Source organism: Crotalus tigris, unplaced genomic scaffold, assembly GCF_016545835.1.
Source record: "Crotalus tigris isolate CLP2741 ecotype Arizona unplaced genomic scaffold, ASM1654583v1 scf7180000024470.1849372, whole genome shotgun sequence".
In the NCBI taxonomy this organism is placed as follows: Eukaryota; Metazoa; Chordata; class Lepidosauria; order Squamata; family Viperidae; genus Crotalus; species Crotalus tigris.
The window spans coordinates 531,659-551,113 of NW_024100641.1; the positions used below are offsets into that span (position 1 = coordinate 531,659).

At 41.8% G+C, this 19,455-nt stretch overlaps 1 protein-coding gene across 1 annotated transcript; it reads left to right on the forward strand.

Annotated features, from left to right (window-relative positions):
* Positions 1 to 914: 914 nt before the first annotated feature.
* Positions 915 to 16,774, forward strand: EIF4EBP1 (eukaryotic translation initiation factor 4E binding protein 1). Its single transcript, XM_039332954.1, has 3 exons — positions 915 to 1,172; positions 12,981 to 13,151; positions 15,791 to 16,774. Exons 1-3 carry the CDS (start codon positions 1,010 to 1,012, stop codon positions 15,820 to 15,822), a joined length of 366 nt encoding a protein of 121 aa, XP_039188888.1. The 5' UTR covers positions 915 to 1,009; the 3' UTR covers positions 15,823 to 16,774.
* The last annotated feature ends 2,681 nt before the right edge of the window (positions 16,775 to 19,455 follow it).

The window sequence follows — 19,455 nt, forward strand, 5'->3', positions numbered from 1 at the left end:
TGGAACAATTCTCAACGGCTTCTGGGTTTTGTTCCTTCTTGAGATGATTCCTTCAGAGTACTGTATCCAAATGGCACATTTGGCTCTTTACTTAGTGGCTTTTTTTTTTTTTTTTTTAGTCCCGAAACCCACCTTGCGCCAAGCCAAACGGTGGAGCAGAACACTTTTATCCAGAGTTGCAAGCTTGCAAAAACTCTGCGCCTGGCTTCGTACCAGCCCCAGGGCGGTTTGCTAGTTCAGGGCTGAACTTGAGACTGCGGCTTAAACATCTTAAAGAAAAGGGGGGGGGCGCCTTATTTAGCAAGAGGGGCCGTTAATCATCCAGGGAGGGGGAGCAAGGCGACGGCTAGGTCGCGACCACCTCCCACCCTTCATTTTTTTAAATATTTTTTTATTTTTCCAAACTCTCCCCCATACATATACCGTGATATTTATCAGATGTTAACATACATTCTTTTAACATTCGTATATAAGATACTTTTAATAAAATGAAACAAATACATACACATGAGTTTTGGTGTTGCTCGCGTTTCCCCTTTCACTGTATCCACACTCCTTCTTCTCTACCTTCTTTCTCCCTTTCTTCTCTTCCCTACTTCCCTCTTCTTCCTCTCCTCTTCCCTTCACCATTCTCCTCCCCTTTCTCCCCACTTCTCCTCCAACCTTCCTTCTTCCTTCTCCCCTCCTCTACTCTTTTCTCTCTCCTCTCCTTTCTTCCCTCTCATCCCTCTTCAGATGCAATTCAGGGGTAATGTCCGAGCAACTCCTCTCTCCAAATTTCCCACCTCCCACCCTTCGGAAGCGTCTCCTTTCCGCAGCTCCAGCTGGCTCCTGGCGAGACGCGTGCCCGGGGCGAGTTCGAGGACTACACTTCCCAAGAGGCTTCGCGCGGGCCAAGCAAAGGGGGCGGGGCGGCGGGTGCTCGGCCGAGCTTTTGCTGCGCTGCGCTGGAGGAGGCGGCTGTGGCTCGGCAGGCGATCGCGGCTGCGAGCGGCGTCTCTTCCCGGCCATGTCCGCCGCCTGTTGTCGCCCCCAGCCCGCTCCGGAGCCCACGCTGGGCAGGGATATCCCCGTCCCGAACAAGCTGCTGGCCTTGGCCGAAGGAGTCGCCTTGCCTCCGGGCGACTACGGCACCACTCCTGGCGGCACTCTCTTCGGAACCACGCCTGGCGGTGAGCGGAGCCGCTGGAGGGAGGAGAGGCGGTGTGCCTCTGAGCATGCAAGGAGTGCCCAGAGGGGAAGGTGTGAAGGGTGCCTCTGAGCCTGGAGGGAGAGCCACCGGAGGCAGAAGAGGTGTAAAGAGCGTCTCTGAGCATGGAGGGCATGCAGGTGTTAAGAGTGCCTCTGAGCAGAGAGGGAAAGTCACACGAGGGGCAGAGGAGAGGTGGCACTGAGACTGCCTCTGAGCATGGAGAGAGTGCACAGAGGGAAGGAGAGACGGTGTTAGGGGTGGCTTTGAGTAGGCAAAGAACTTGCAGAGGGGTTAAGAGTGCCTCTGAGCATGCAGAGAAGGGAGCAGGAGAAGAGATTGGAGCGCTAAAAGAAGGTAGCGAAAGTAGAGTCGGAGGGCCTCTGTCATGAAAAGAAGGGCAGTGGGGGGGAGAGAAGAGGGGGAACAAGAAGCTGTGGGCTGGCGTGCCACTGAGCATGGAGAGAAACCGCTTGAAGGAGAGTACAAAGTAGTTGCATACAGTAATGCTTCTGGGCATGGGTTCAATCCTGCAGGGGAAGAATCAAAGGCAGGGCATGTGTTCTTCTGAGAAGGGAGCAATTCAGGGCTTACCCTGAAACGGTGCCCAACATTTTAACTCCTTTCTAGTCGTGCTAAAATCTTTCTAACAAGAGCAAAAAAAAGCCCTTTCCTGCTATGCAGATCCAGCAGTTAGGCTGGACTCAGGCTTGCCAGCTTCTCTCCACTTATTCAGAGTTTTCATTTCATCAATAAACCCTTGAACCCTGTGTGGGTAAGAGAAAAGGGGATTGGCCCCAAGACGGAATACGCAGGATAGGGCTACATCTGGAATTGGCTTTGGACTTGTTCTCCTATTCTCAGTGGAAAAGGCTAGCATTCTTCACACACACACACACAGACACACACACACAGACACACACACATTCACATGGACACACTGGGATTAGGGTCCTTAACAGGTGGCATATTTCTTTAAAATGGGTCCTAGCTAGGCCTGCTTCCTCATGGAATCGCCCCATTTTTCTGGAAAGACAATGTATAAATGAATCCCAAGGCTACAGTAAAACATAATTTAACGAAGAGAAGGACAAGGGGGGACATGATAGCAGTATTCCAATATCTCAGGGGCTGCCATAAAGAAGAGGGAATTAAGCTATTTTCCAAAGCACCTGAAGGCAGGACAAGAAGCAACGGGTGGAAACTCATCAAGGAGAGAAGCAACCTAGAACTAAGGAGAAACTTCCTGACAGTGAGAACAATTAATCAGTGGAACAGCTTGCCTCCAGAAGCAGTAAATGCTCCAACACTGGAAGTTTTTAAGAAGAGACTGGACAGCCATTTGTCCGAAATGGTGTAGGGTTTCCTGCCCGAGCAGGGGGTTGGACTAGATGACCTCCAAGGTCCCTTCCAACTTTACTACTATTACTATTACTATAATGGAGTGGAATATTCTTACTTGTCTAAAGGGAATTGGGTGGTCACGGATCAAGACTTCCCTTTTGATTTTTCCAGCTAGGAACAGCCTTTCTCAAAATGTCTAGAGGAGTAATATCCCGTCTGAAACTTGCTTATGGATATGAAACTTGCTTATGGCTCAGAGAATCGTCTTTATTTCCCACATGGTCCCTTTCCAAGTTTAGATTAATTGATACTTAGATCCTCAGTGCCTCCCCTGAGTGCCTGAACAGTACAAAACATTGGCCAGGGAAGAAATTATTGTGCTTCAGAGGTAATTGGGAATAGTGGTTGAATCCTAGAAACATTTACAGGAGACTAGCAATGGATCACGCGTCATTGGGAACCCTCTTTTTTATCCATCAGAAAAGACACTTTTCCATAAAGTGTTCTGTACATTGTGAGTGTGCTGTTAAAAACAAGCATTGCACAGAAAGCTTTTTGACCCAGGCTTTGGTGTGGGAAACCTGACACAAAGCTCTGAACTACAAACTCTGCAGAATAGGCTTCTTTTTTTTCCAGGCATGGCTATCTGTACTTTTTAACTGCATTTGGACCAGATGTGTTGTGTAAAAAAGGTCTAAGAACATCAAAGTAGGTAAATGCAACATTGCAACATTTTTTTGGTGGCGAGCAGATTGAGGAGAAGATATATTTTCTGCCTGAGGTGTATTTAGGAGTGCACAAGTAGGAACTCTTCCAAGATACCAGTGCAGGTAGTCCTCAACTTACGACCGCCCCTAAGCCCAAAAATTTCTGTTGCCAAGTGAGACATTTAAGTGAGTTTTGCCCCGTTTTATGACTTTTCTTGCCACTTAAGCGAATGACTGCAATTGATAAGTTAGTAACATGGTTGTTAAGTGAAACTGGCTTCCCCATTGACTTTGCTTGTCAGAAGCTCACGAAAGGGGATGGCATGACCCCTGGGCACTGCGGCCGTCATAAATATGAATCAGTTGCCAAGTGCCTGAATTTTGATCGTGACCACGGGAAGGCTGCAGCGGTCGTAACTGTTAAAAAAAAACGGTCGTAATGTAAGTCACTTTTTTCAGTGGTGCTGTCACTAAGTGAACTGTTGTAAGTAGAGGATTACCTGTATCCAATGCAGCAAAATGCAGTGTGTATTGTAGCTTATTTGCTTTCTTAAAAACAACCAAAGTCTGACTTAAAATCTATTCGTTAAAACTGAGGCCCCTTAAAGCAATAGATTTGTTTCTTTGTAAATGTTTATTTATAAAGCCACCCGTGTGTCAGTTGCAGATAACGCTGGTAAACATTTGCTGCTTCTGTTTGTGACGATGCTTGCTCTAAAAATCAGGTTTATGCACGCAATTGCAAGGTTTAATTCCTCATGACTGATGCAAAATAGTGGCTGCCTTTAAGTTTGGATAGGTCTAAGGAAGCTTTAGCAGACAGTCCATTCTGGACTGTATTTTCGTGGCTGGAGAAGACCCACATGGCAGGTCATGCAACTTAAATCACAAGGGTGGCATTCTAAACTTGCACATTTTTGCTGCCAAAAATGTGTCACATTGCCTAGCTGAAGTCTAGCATGCCTTTTCCAGCGTCCTCTTATTTTTAATATGTTTTAACAATATGTTCAGTAAAAAGAATTAACTTAATAATATGCTCTTAAATTTCTATGCTACCTGACACTTAATGGGTCTCTGGGTGGCCCCCAACAACGGAATTACAATAAAAGGTAAAAATAAAAGATGGCACGTGTGACAAAAGAGGTCTCATTCTCCCTGGCCAAAGTCTTGGGAGTCAGATCTTCTATCTAAACAGAAGATCTGAGGTGGGGGTGAACTATAGCCTTAGAGAACACCTATGGTTGTTTCTTCTGTACTTCAACATATTGTGTATTGCATCATCTGCCATTCTGAGAAGTTATTTGTGCACGTGGCTTGATGTGCAGTAAGTACAAATCAGGCACTGCTACAGAGAAGATGCACTTCCAGAGTCCCAGTAGACAGCATTGTTTAATTGTTGTCTACTTTTCCACTTGCAGGATAACTTTCATATCCTCTCTGCTGGAATACCCAAAGTGTGACCGAAGCATCTTTTTGCTCTGTCACCAAGCAAAATGTTCATGGACACAACTTTAGAATTTTTGAAATTGAAAATACAATTTCCATTGTGCAGAAGACCTTGAGTTTTAAGGTCTGGGCTCTTCCCTTTGAATAGCTTCTATTATTTAATCATCTAGTAATTTCGTGGCATTGTCAACAACAAGTGAAAAAGAAGGAAGGAAGGAAGGAAGGAAGGAAGGAAGGAAGGAAGGAAGGAAGGAAGGAAGGAAGGAAGGAAGGAAGGAAAAAGCATAAGCAGTTTGTTTTATTTGACCTATAAGCATCAGTGAACGAATTTGCATGCTTTCACAATCAAAAGCCTGTCCTGCTGTTGCAATCTGAAATTATGCCATTAAAAGCTATTGTTGCTGTGTGGAGGAGGGTGCAATTATAGCTGCTTTTCACTAAATAAAATAATAATAATAAAATATGACTAACCTGGAAAAGAAACATGAACAATCTATGGCCCTTTGATTTTCTATGTCCTAATGTTGAAACAAGTGGGGTGAATTTGCTAGAGCAAACTAACCTCTCTAAGAGAGTCCTCAGCTTACAACAGTTTGCCTAGTGACTTTTGAAGTTACAGTGGCACTGGGAAAAGTGTCTTATGACTTTTTCACACTTATAATCGATGCAGCATCCCCTTGGTCACGTGATTCAAATGCTTGGCAACTGACTCATTGGACTTATACACCACTTCGTAGTGTTTTATAAGTGGTTTACAGAGTCAGCATATTGCCTCCCAACTATCTGGGTCCTCATTTCACCGACCTCGGAAAGACGGAAGGCTGAGTCAACCTTGAGCCGGTGAGACTCGAACTGCAGGGAACTGGCAGTCAGCAAAATTAGCCTGCCATACCGCATTCTAACCACTGCACCACCCCCAGCTCTTAATTTATGACGGTTGCAGTGCCCCGGGGTCTTGTGATCACCGTTTGTGACCTTTTGGCAAGCAAAGTTAACGGGGAAGCCAGACTTGCTAACTTAACAATTGCACTTAAGCAAAAAAAAAAAAGGTTGTAAAATAAAGCAAAACCCACTTAAACAACTGTTCTCACTTAGCAACAAAAAAATTGAGTTCAATTGTGGTCGTACGTCCAGGACTTCTAAGGGAAGTTTTCCAAATTCCTTTGGTTCTTTGAAGTGAATCTTAGGTGGGTTTAAAGTCGTGCATAATGAGCACTTTTTTGCTTCCCTACATTTGTGCACCCAGTCCCGAGAGCCAGGGTGAGATTTGCACAGACGTAGCAGAAAACCTCATGCGGCAGAATTCCGAAGCTGGAAGGAAGCATGTTCAGCTCTGTTTGTTTTGCATTGCATAATAGTTTTGGGCTGCCATCCAGGCTGCTCACAAGGTAATGGTGTTATCATTTCTTGGGTCACCTTGGTGAACTCTAGCAGGTAGCGAATCATGTGTTACGAACAGGTTCCAAGATGTACAAAGCAATTATTTACTAACGCGAACCCTTTAATGTTGCAGAAGCCTTATGGAAAGCTTCTTATGGTTGCCTCTTCTGTGCTTCAACATATTGTGTGTTGCATCATCTGCCATTTGGAGAAAGTTGTTTGTGCACATGGATTGGGTTGCAGAAAGTCGAAATCAGACTGTTCTAGCAATGGTGTTTTTAGTCTGTGATTTGAATTTTTCAGCCTGAACATTTTCTTTCGTAGTGATTTTTTTTTTCTTTTTAAAGTTTGGCCTTGAAGCAGAGACAGATCTAAGTGAATCCAAATCCTCTAATGGTTGCTACAGCATCTGACACAGCTACCTTTCTGGAAATAATACAACTGTGGTATCCTCCTCCTAATCTTTCAAATGTAGGGAGAGTGATTGGGTGTTGGATGCTTTTTCCCTCTGACTCTAGAGCAGAAGAATGTCCATAAAATCTGGGGAAAAAAAACGACTGTTTGCAGACTGTTTTGAATGGTTTCTAATGGTCCCATCCACTGTTTTGAGGGGTGAAGAAAAACCCAAACAAAATGTGGAAACCAGCTTGATTGTAATTATCATGAAAGTATCAATGTTTGCTTCTTTCAAATGCACTCAGAACCAGCAAAGAAGAGAAATAGTCCTGGGTCTAAAGTATAAGTTTGTAGCCCACTTGGCCAAACAGATGAAGTTATTGTAGCCTGTTGCACAGTTTGTAACCTTGGCAGCTTGAAGATATGTGAACTTCAACTCCCAGAATTCTCCAGCCAGCCACACAACCTCAAGCTGTTAAGGTTGAGAAACACTAATCTATTGGCAGAGCAAGTGCATTCCCACGTGGAGAGAACCAGTGGTAAACAAGAAAGCAAAAAGCTGTGAGATGTCAAATAAAGTTTAGGATTAACCCGAAGGTTAAGATTTTGATGGCTCTTCTGCAAACACTGTGAATGAACACAGCTCATCCCTCTTCTAGATTAGTTAGAGTCTTGGAGATTAACAACAAGCCTTGGGAAGGGAAAAGTTTTTGCAGAAAAGTTATTTCTGGAGCTGAGCTAGAACCCAAACGGGGGGGGGGGAGGTGAAGACTGACACACTGCTATATAGGAAAGTTACAGGAGACAACCAAGAAGAGCTGAGGTCATTTTGTGAGCTGAGAACTTGGGAAGGGGAAAGATAACCAATTATCATAAAGCTAATGATAGCACTGTTGTGTTGCACATTGGTTATATTTTTTTCCTAGCCGAATGCAGAAAGCCAGTTTGCTGCAGATGTCTCTTGTTCTCCTAAAAACTCAATAAGGATCGTGATTTGTTTACACTTTCCTATATCTTTCCCTCTCTAGCAGGATGAGGTTGCATAACGCAAACTGCTAACTGGACTAAAACGTATTGTTTTCCTTCTGCTCTAAAGCTGAGTCTGGGAAAAGGGAGGACAAACGTCTGGTTGAAATCCCCTTTTCCTATTTCTGATGAGGAAATGTGGCTTCGAATAGGGCGGTTAAAGTCTCGTGAGCTACAGGTTTTTTTCCTTCAGTTCCAGCCTTAATTTATCATGATTGTCTCTCCTTGACCCCAAGGAGGATCCCTCAGTCCTCAGAAAAAGGGAACAATTTTTTTTTTGCCGCAGCGCAATAAGATCGATGGCTGATAGTCCTATTTGTGGTTTGTTTTGAACAGTCTCAGATTGCCCCTGGGAAATTGGCCAGTATGACCAGTGTCACAACATTTATGTTAATGGCACGGAGAGGGACCTGCTCACAACAAATATTCAGCCTGTGGTGGCCTGGGAAAAGTTCAGGGGCCTGGTGTTTATGAAGCCCATTGCAACCATATCTGAAAAGACAATTGTCCCCAAACACCAGACATAGTGGTGTTTGGGGACAATTGAGAGATGAATTAAAAAAAGTAAGATTGATTGTTGGCTTTTCAAGATAGTCCAGCACAGCTAGGATACTAAAGTCTGGCTTTATTGTAAAGATAAATTAACAGAATCTTGCAGGATGCCTTCCTTTCCTTTTTACTCTCCAGTGAAGTAGAGATGGTCTCTTCTCTAATCCCCCCCCCCCACACACATCCCTTTTCTTTCTATAGGTCGAGATATCATTTGCATGAAGGTTGCTTAATCTGCAGTTCTTCCTCCTGTCTCCCTAAGTCATTTCTGCATACCATTACACTGTTCTCTTTTTGTAGGAGAAGGAGTGAGAGAGCCTGGGGGCAGAGTCAAAAGAGGAACCTGCCTAGAATCACTACATAACCACAAACGGATTAAGACCAAATCCTCCTGAATTCCATTACAAAATAGTGCTACTCATTAGTTGATTAGATTCCTTTGCCTAGGCCTCAGCAATAAATCAGTTTGATTGGAACTTAATATGTAGCCTTGGTCTTTCATGCCTGACCTTTTCTGAACATGATCATAAAGTGTTCCCACTGTTGTTCAGGGAGAGCTTCCTTTCATGAAGACTCTGGCCAGTTTTCTCCAAGCGAGGTTGGGCTCAATCTTGCAGAATATCTAAGCAGCATGGTGTTGTTCTGAAAAGGCTAGCAAGCCAACATATTTGGAAACTCCAGGTTGTCATTACTTATCCAGTTTTTATCCAGTTTTGGTCACCATGATGTAAAAAAGATGCTGAGACTCTAGAAAGAGTGCAGAGAAGAGCAACAAAGATGATCAGGGGACTGGAGGCTAAAACATATAAGGAACGATTGCTGGAATTGGGGATGTCTAGTCTAATGAAGAGAAGGACGAGGGGGGACATGATAGCAGTGTTCCAATATCTCAGGGGTTGCCACAAAGAAGAGGGAATCAAGCTATTCTCCAAAGTGCCTGAAGGCAGGACAAGAAGCAACGGATGGAAACTAACCAAAGAGAGAAGCAACCTAGAACTAAGGAGAAACTTCCTGACAGTTAGAACAATTAATCAGTGGAACAACCTGCTTCCAGAAGCTGTGAATGCTCCAACACTGGAAGATTTTAAGAAGAGACTAGACATTTGTCTGAAATGGTATAGGGTTGGACAGTTCATTCAGTGACTATTTTAAGATACAACTGGCACTGAAAAAAGTGATTTATGACCATTTTTCACACTTACGATCTTTGCAGCAGCCATATAGTCACATGATCAAAATCCAGACGCTTGGCAACTGGCATGTACTATGACTGCTGCAGCGTCCTGGGGTCACGTGATCCCCTTTTGTGACCTTCTGACAAGCAAAGTCAGTGGGGAGGCCAGATTCACTTAACATCCGTGTTACTAATTTAACAACTGCAGTGATTCCCTTAACAACTGGAGCAAAACTGATGTAACAAATGTCTCACTTAGCCACAGAAATTTTGCGCTCAATCGTGGATCGTAAGTTGAGGACTACTGCCGAGGCCTGAATGCCTCCGTTCCCCCTCCAGCAACTGAAAACATTTCAAAGCCCTCTGTTTTTACCCTGTCTGGCTATGACATTAAGCAAACAGGAGTCTCGAGAGCGTGTGTCTGAATATAAACTCGGGGATTCAGACCTCCGGTGAACCCCTTATGAAATGTTCTTGCAATAACTGGTACAGTGACAACATTTCTAGGAAAACAGTCTTTGTTCTGCGGGTGTTCCAGCAGCTGGCAGGCGTCAGAAGCAGGGAAAGCCGCTTGTCTGCAGATCCTGATTCATTGCTGTTCAGTATCGGGTGGAGCTCTGAGCTGTGGACTCCTAACCGTTGAATTCCTCCCCGCTCCACCCACCTTGTTCCTGGAAACGCATCAAACTTCAGATGGTTGGAAAACAATTTAGCTCTAATGGCTCCAAACGGGGGAAACCTGATTTTTTTTTTGTCACCCATTTTCCACCAATTCTTTTTGAAAAAAAATATGTTTGAAAGGTTTGATCGAAATATGGCCAAGGAAATAGTGCTACTCGGCAGCAGAACTTAAGTACTTGAAAACAGTTCCTTGGTGTAAATGCGAAAGTGTGGCTCTCCTTAGGAGGAGAAGTGAAGACTCTCAGCTACGCTACTCAAAGTTGCTGCTAGACTACAGCTCCCATAATCCTGGCCTAGCCAGTGGGAATGGCAAGACTAGGGCCACAGGTTCTGCAACCTTCCTTGAATGCCTCATGCAATGTGCTTTCTTAATCTTTGCATTCAGCTTTTGAGAAGCAGGTCCTATACTCCCAACAGAGGTGGGGGTCTGACCAAAAACTAAATATCATTGCTTTGCATTTAGATATAAACTTAATTCAAACTGGGCTAATTTGATGCAGTTATGATTATTCCCATATTTTTAATAATCATCTAGTCAGCTTAAAATGCCAATTCAGCAGCAAAAAAAAAAATACTTGCACATAAAAATCTTGGGGGACCACAATTCTACCTCCTTTTTTTTTAATTACTGGAATTTACTTAAATCTAAGGCAACAGCTGAAATATAAACCCATGCTTTGCTATTGGTCTTATTACTAAGATGCCTATTTACAGCTAATAACTCTCCATTTCATTGAATTTCCTACTAGTCTGATCAGCGTGGCTTGATTTCTCTAAATGTTTTGCTTTTTTTTGGAAATATGCCACATTTTGATTGCTTCGGTGTTAGAATTAAGTTTTCTTACTGTCTTTACTTGCTGTCTCGGAATTTGTGGTGTGTGTGTATGCGTTTGAATTGGTCAATGACCACAATAAAGTTTACAAATAAGGCAAGTTCTCGCATTGTGGTTTTGAGGTTGAAGCTTCGGGTTTTGGGGGGTTTAATGTTTAACCCTAAAAAAATAAAGTCCCAGTTTTCTTAGCTTGGGTTTTAAAAGATTTGTACTTAAAGCTATATTTGGAAACTGCTTGGCCAGCTCAGTGTTGAATGCAAATTCTGAAAATATACACTATTTCCTCCTAATTCTCTGTCATTACATTCCTGCTGGAAGGCAGTTACAAAAGCAGGAAGAATCTTATTAAGAACTTAGTAGGAACAATAAATTACTGAAAAAGTCTATCATAATGACAAATAATCTTGCTCTTGAATCCTGTTGTCAGCAGGCAAAGAGAAACATAGAATTTCAGGTGCAGTGAAGCTGAACCAAGCGCATTAAAATGTCAAAACAGAAAAGAATACATAGTCAAATTAGCTGTAGTGATTCCTCTGCTGTTAATTCACAATCTTTTTTTTTTTAAGGGACACTTGCACATTTTTCTTCTTTCTTTGTTCTATTGAAGTGGCAAAAGGCTGAAATACAGTTGAAAAATTTAAAAAGTTTGCATGGATGAAGACCTAGGATGGGTGGCTGTTCGGGAATTGATTGCCTAATGTAGAATATACATTTCAAAACTGGAAGGAGTCAGTTACTCAGCCCAACCAGAGGACTTGCAAATGTTGTGTTTACTGCCTCTATACAGAAGCAAAATAAGAGTACAAGGCTCCTTCTAGTGGTCACACATAAACCTATCTATTGCAATAAAAGGACTTCGTTTGCCTCCAGTTCTAATGGTCCCCCATGAGACCTTTTTTGTGGTGAAAAATATCTGGGAAAGGTAACAGCATAGGAAAGGCAATCAAGACTCCAATGTTGTGGGACTATCTCTGCTTTGCTTTCTTCTTGAAGGCTGAGTGGTAAGTTGCTTTAGAATGGAATGTTCAACCTTGATGACTTTAAGACCTACTGGCTGGGTAAGTCTGGGAGTTGAAGACCCACAAGTCTTAAAGTTGCCATGTTTGGACACTTTTCTAGACCAAGAAGAACCAGCCATTCTTAACGATAGACCTTGAAATAAGCAAAAGAATCAGATCTGCTCACAAGTTTTACGCAGCCTCAACCGGTTGCAAATTTACGTAAGATTGCATATCATCCCTTGTTTTCCTTTCATGCTTGTTCTGTTCTTCTTGCCCAAAAGAGGAAAGTAAGGCTAATGTGCACTTCTCCTTGTAAAACTGTCCAGATAATCACACATGCCTGCACATAAGCAATTATGTTATGCTGCTTACTTCTCAGTTACTATTAATCATAGGGTTTCAGACCAAGTGTCATGGAGACAGATTTACTGGCCAGCTTTCATTGTTGTGGAAAACCACGGTTTTATGACCAGGGGTTATGATGAACCTCAATCTGTTTTTCAGGTTTATTGGCTTCTGCACATTACCCTTTACTTTCCCCAGGAGTTTCCACCTTTTTACGTAAATCAGCCTGATTCCATCCAGTCTTACAGAGCAAATAAGAAAGACTGAGCCAGGTTGTGAAAACAAGCCAAAATCTAACCCTGATTGGGGAAGGAGACAAGCTGTCGAATATTAAAAGTGCAGTCTAGTTAGATATAGAAGCATATGACACTACCCACAATGGAGGAATGGTTGGTGAACTTGAAAAATTTTCCTGAAATTAATAAATTGACTACTTTGGTTAGAGAAAAGACATTATCTACAATTGTTGGTGACTGGAAGTCTCTTATGGACTTTTTGTATAAAAATGAAAAAAATGAGCTTGTTATTTATGGTTTTGATGATTAGATAGGATAGATTATAAAAAGAGCAATATGATATAACTTTAGAAAGAGGCTAAAATATATTTGTACTTAAAACTGTTGTGAAGAATATCACAAGCCACTTTCCCCCTTTTCTGGTTTTTTTACAACTTTTTCTTTTCTTGCCGTTTTTCCTTGATTTCGTTTTTTTTTTTCTTCCTTACTTTACCTTAATTTCCATTCGTTTTTATCTTCTCATTTAAAAGTTTAAACGAAAATTATAGACAAAAGTACAATGTATATACAAGTACAAGTACATGGCAGGTTAACTGGAAATTCTTTCTAAGCAATATTTGGTTCCTTAACTCTCTGAGAACAGCAGTAAATTGTAGGTATCTTTCTCTTATAGGTACCCGCATTATTTATGACCGCAAATTTTTAATGGCGTGCCGAAATTCTCCAGTTGCCAAAACACCACCTTGCAATCTTCCAGACATTCCAGGTGTGACAAATCGAAGTGTGGATGAGCTCCAGACCGAGGTCAACTTTATGTCTGCTGACGATGAGAAACCAGGCTTAGGTGTGTGGTCACGTGTACAAATCACATGGCGTGGTTGCTGAGTTGGGTTACAGATATTGCTTTTTCTCTGTGCCAAACCAACATAGCCTGGTCAGTTTTGATCTGTCATAAAAACCCTACATGTTTTCACCATGAATGCTGGCTCTAACTGACCACCTGAGATTTGATGGGTAATGTGAATATTTTATTTATTCATATTTATTTATTATTTTTTAAACTAACTCAAAGTAGCAAATATATTCAATAGACTTTCCTCCGCCCATTTTCCTCACAACAACAATTCTGTTGTGAGGTTGGGTTGGGCTGAAGGAGAGTGACTACTCCAGCTGGCTTTCATGGCTAAGGTGGGACTAGAACTCACAGTCACCTGGTGATTGGCCCAGAGTCACCCAGGTGGCTTTCATGCCTAAGGCAGGATTAGAATACATTCCCTTCGTTGCTAGCCTGTGGAGTTCCATTTAAATTCCCTACACAATTCTGCATCGGTAACCATCTGGGAGTTGAAGTCCACAGATCTTAAAGTTGCCAAGTTGGACGTCCCTGATGTAGAGTTTCCTATTAAATGATGGGTGATTTAGATGTTAGGGAAGGGGATTAGATCATTTTGGAGAAAATGCAGCCCGTTAGCAGCTGTTGACCATTTCCTCCATGTTCGGAAGCTCTGCGTCTGAATATTAGGGATGTTTTTGCTTGCCTTCTCTTACTTTGGACATTCCCAGATGTCTTTCTGGAATCCGCAAGACAGAGCATGCTTGACAAAGACGGGTCTTTATTTATATGTTGCCTTTCTTTTAAAACTTTCCTATGTTGACGGCTTCCATCAAACATTTTTAAATGTAAAACTATATTTCAGTGAAATGAATTTTAATAAGCTTATCAATTTGTATCTTTCTTTATATATATCAGTGGTGGCAAACCTACGGCACGGGTGCCAGAGGCGGCACTCAGAGCCCTCTCTGTGGGCACATGTGCCGTCGCCCCAGTCCTAGGCCTTCAGCTGGGTTTTATAAAACCTTTCCGCTTTAGGCCTCCGCCGCCATGTACAAAAAAAAAGGTTCAATCAACCAATCAATTTCAACTTCTCATAGGGAAAAAAAAAGATCTTGCAAAGTTGGAATTGATTAATTGAACTTTTTAGTCCCACCCAGTCTGCCGTTATCACCGCAGCCATGCCCAGCCAATGGGCCACGCCCAGTCAATGGGCCATGCCCAGCCAATGGGCCACACCCATCCGGCACCCAATGATGCATAAGTGGGTTTTGGGTTGCAGTTTGGGCACTCAGTCTCTAAAAGGTTCGCCATCACTGATATATATGATCATGGGCCGTAATCTTTAATTTACAAAAGTAAGTTGCCGAGTGTCTGAATTTTGATCATGTGACCATGGGCATGAGGCAAAGGTCGTAAGTGTGAAAAATAGCCATGTCGCCAATGTAATATTCAAAGTTACATCGGCACTGAAAAAAGTGACTTATGGCTATTTTTCACACTTACAACCTTTGCCTCAAACCCATGGTCACATGATAAAAATTCAGATGCTCGGCAACTGACTCATAGTTACGACAACCGCAGTGTCCCTGGGTCACGTGATCACCTTTTGCGACCTCCTGACGAGCAAAGTTCAATGGGGAAGCCAGATTCACTTAACGGCTGGGGCAGGAAAGGTTGTAAAAAGGGTGCAAAACTCACTTAACAACAGAAAGGTTGGGCTCCCTTGTGGTCGTAAGTCGAAAACTACCTGTGTTGAAGATTTTTTTAACTGCTTAACTCTCACAGATTGTTTTCAGAATACAGTAGAGCAGCTTTCATGTCAGAACTGTGACTTAGGCCCAAGAGCGTTGAGTGTACCTATGTTTTGTTTGTGTTTGCTTAGGCTCTGGGGTTTTTGTTTTGTTTTGTGTTGCCTAAACAAAATAGGTCCTATGATTATAGAGTGTGGTTGCAAATGAACCAAGTTGAGATCAACGTTTCTTGGAATTCTCCATTTCTGAGCATCTTTGTTGACTGCTTTGCTGCAGCAAAACCACTATCGAAACTAGCAACCAAAGATTTTTTTTTTAAAAGGGGGCGTATTTTGTTCTCTGCTGGGAACATTGAAGTAAATTTTTGCACAGATTATAGGCTTCTTCTGCCTCCGAATCACCAGCTTTCAAAGCAATAATTTTATTGTCCTTTGCCAGACTGGACTGCTGGAGGATTATAAGTTGTCAATTGCTATGTAGATGTTGAAGAAGTCGTGATGTTCATCTCATCACTACTTCTTGGAAAACGAATTATGCAGGGTTTTTTGGAAATGACTGTCCACCGTTAAAACTGGAATGTTCAGGAAAACTTTGAGAAGTAATGCTTTCAAGCGTACGTGGCATCCGATGAAGACACATGAAACTGAGATTTTTGTCAATTGCAGAGATGCTTTTTCAAAAGGTGACTGAACTTTGTTTTTCCTTGAAGATGTTTAGATTCTTGTCCATGAAGCTTCCTCAGTGTTCTGACCGTCAGCACTGAAGAAGCTTCTTGGATGAGAAGTGAAACGTCTTCAGGGAAAAAACAAAAAGTCCAGCTCCCTTTTGAAACAACCATGACCTGGATGACTGAGAATCTCCATAGACACTTTTATCCATTGTTTTTCTCTTTTGCAGGTGAAGAAGCCCAGTTCGACATAGATATCTGAAATCTCTGAGGACAGAAGAGTTGTTTTATTCCTGATGAAGATGAGATATCAATAATGCTTCCCCAAATGAGAGAGGCTTATAGAATAGCCCACGCTATGCAAAGCTTTTCAGGAGAAATGGTTCATCGCATTAAAAAATAATAATAGTAAAGCTGGGAAAAAAGAGAATGTTTCTGACTACCTAAAGACTGAAAACTCTGGTGGATTTTTTCTGGGGTTTAGCTTCCAGGGAAGAAGGATGCTAAAGTGAGAAGGAATGTTGTTTTCTGTTTCGGTGCCTCAAATCCTAGTGCCTTTGTTCCATAAATGTCAGGTTGGAGGCAGTGACTGACACAGGGAGACTTAAATAATCATGTCAGATTAGGCAATTAATACAGTATCAGTTGTCGTTCATTCGTTTAATACGGAAGTGGGTGTCCTCTTATCCCCCCTCAATTGTTCAGCCTGTAAATCTTTCCCCTTCTTGAGAGTGATCGTCTGTGCTCTCTTTTTTGGCCAAAACTTTATTACAGCATCAGGCACCCCAACCACAAAGGGAGAAATGTAGCAGGACCAGGCGGAACCTGGCCACCAAAAAAAAAAAAAAAAAAGAGTCACATGCTTGCTCAATTGCTTTGCATTGCAATTTTTCCTCTGATTCCGTAAGAATTTAATGGTCTGATGAAATCAGCTCACTCATATCAGCAGATTGTTTTGATTTCACCCTTGAAAGAAACTTCATTTTCTTTTTTGATTCTGAATGTGCCAGAGGAAGCAAATTCTTCTCTCACGCTCTTTTTTTCAAAACAAAAAATAAACTTAAGAAAAACAATGTCTTTGAGGTGGGAAAACGTCACTGTGGGCAAGCAGGCAGCCTTGCAAGTACTTCCCCCCCCCATTCTTTACAGAGCTACGTGTAGATCTGTACACATTCTTTGCTGTACTGAAAACTAAATAAACTTGTTAAAATTGGCGTATGAGTTTTGAATGAAGCCAATCGATGTCGTTTCTTTGCACAAGCCTTCCAGTTGTGTGTTGCTAGTGATGACCGTTCTGCATTCTGTTTGCTCTGCAGAAGTGTGGACTTTAATTCCCAGAATTCCTCAGCTAGCACAATCATTTCTGAGAATTTTGGGAGTTGAATTCTAGAAAGAGTTCAGGTTGAAGAATCTTAAGGGATTGGATGATTTATTCATCCGTTCATTTAAAATATTTATTTTATTTTTTATATGTAAAAAAAACAACAACAAGATGGTGAACATATGTATTCTCCCCTCCTCCTATTTTCCGCACAACTCTGGAAGCTGTGTTGGGCTGAGAGAGAGTGACTGGCCCAAATTCACACAGCTGGCTTTCATGTCTAAAGCAGAAGGGGAATTCACAATCCCCTGGGGATTGGCCCAAAGTCACCCAGTGGCTTTCATGCCTAAGGCAGGACTAGAACTCAATTCCCTTGGTTTCTAGCCTGGTGCCTTAATCACTAGATCCAATAGTTATATTGCCAATGCTCCTGTGGAGAGGACATGCTGCCATTATGTGAAAAGAAAACAAGGACACATTTCCATGCAGTGGTTACACTTGCCTGATCTACTGAATCGCAGCCAAGTCAATCCCTTTTTAAGCCAGCATATTGTGCGATTCCTGCCCTGTGCTTAGCCTACAGTATGGTGGATCATGCGAACCCAGAAAAAGAGTAATTACTTGATCAATAAGTTTTAACACTGGCTATATCTTACTAATCTTGCCAACCCAATCTCAACTTGTGGATCTTTTAATTGTCTGTATAATTTTTGAAAGATGGCTGTTAACAACATGGGCTCCCTTCCATCCATCACTATGTTTCCTTGGGGTAAAAAAATGGAGGACCTGTTTCTTAGCTATGTTGGTCTTAGATTTCTGGGTTCAGAAAGAAAAACAAATGCCGTAGTCCCACCCAGTTGTTATATTGAAACTATGTACAAATATATCTGAACAGGCAACAGCCTGGTTTATCCAGCATATTAAGCCACAATGCAATCAGTTTGGCTTCACGAGAGCATCATGTGTTAGACAGTCCAAGGGAAAATGTTTTGTTCAGTTAATTGTAATTACACAATGATTTAACACAATCTGTGACCCCAGTTTCTGACTGGCTTTCCTGCATGTTTCCGCTCTATCCAATCCCTGTTTGATCTCACTATGCAGTAAGTTTAAATGGGGAGCTTAGTTCATTCTACGTAGCCTGTGCCTATTTAAGTGAATGTTAGTAGAAGTCCTATTTTGCAGACTTGGGCTAAGGATTTGAAGGCAGGGTTTCATTGTGTGGCAATAGACCTGTATCCCTGGAATCTTGTCACTTGTTTTTCCACCAGACATCCTATGCCAGAGATGCAGATGGAGGCGGACCCTGCTGCTGTTGTACTATCATGCGTTCTGTGTTGAACCTCCTGAATCTCTCAAACATTTCTTCTTCCCATCCCTTTGGGAAGGAAGAGTCTGGAATTTGTCATGTTTTGGGCCATAGAAAAACTAAAGGGGAGAGAATGGGGCTTGTAAATTGTCCATTTACCTCAGAGATGCATGAACTTTTTTGGAAAGAGAAAAAGAAAAGAAAGAAAAGAGAGAGAGAGAGAGAGAGAAGAAAAAGAAAAAAGTGAAAGAGAAAAAGAAAGGAAAGAAAGAAAAAGAAAGAAAAGAAAGAAAGAAAAAAGGAAGGAAGGAAGGAAGGAAGGAAGGAAGGAAGGAAGGAAGGAAGGAAGGAAGGAAGGAAGGAAGGAAGGAAAAGAAAAAAAGAGAAAAAGGCCATAATATTATTTCCATTTTTGGTACCTTGTGAGAAATGGAAAAAAAACTTTTCAATGCAATGCAAATATATTCAAAGATCATTTGAACAACACATTTGATTTCCTTTACAGGATATTTTTACATTTCAAAGCTAGAGTTTTTCTTCAATTTTTATAAATGTGTCTGTAAATATTGGCTGTTACACATTTGGCTTTTTGTGTTCTATTTTCTTCTTACCTCACTGCTTATAATTATCTCCTGCCCATACACATACCCTCCTGCCCATATTCCCATACTCGTAAAAACAAACGTGAACATACACATACTGTACATCTATCTCTCTATCTCTGCATTCCATCTTTTAATTAACTACTAATTATAAATTAATTTAACTCTGTCTCTGAGAAGAGTGATGAAACTTAGAGGGTTGCTGAGAGCAATATGGGTAATCTCATAAAGGATCTTTGGCAGAAAACCTCCAGTGTAAAATTCTTGGCTAAACTCCTTGTCTTTTGTGTATTCCCTTGTTAAAACAATCCATGATGCTCTGAATTTCAAATGCCCGAGGGTTCAGATGGACAATTTCTGGCATGTTAACACTTGAATATCTGCCAGACTAAAGGCATGAATGCTCAAGAAAATATTTGCAAAGGAGTGCCCTCTTGAGGTTAAGTCTGCTCCAGTGCAAAAATGCAAATTTTTGTTAAGGCAGGATGCTAAAAGATACATCCATCAGCACTTAACCTCTTTCTATTCATGGTTGGGAAGCAAAAATCTCTATTGACTGAAATGGGAAGGGCTTTTTTTCCCCTTGACTTCCTTTATGATTTCTATTTATTTAGAAAATACATAAGCTACCCATAACTTATAAAGATATAAATGTTTTAAACA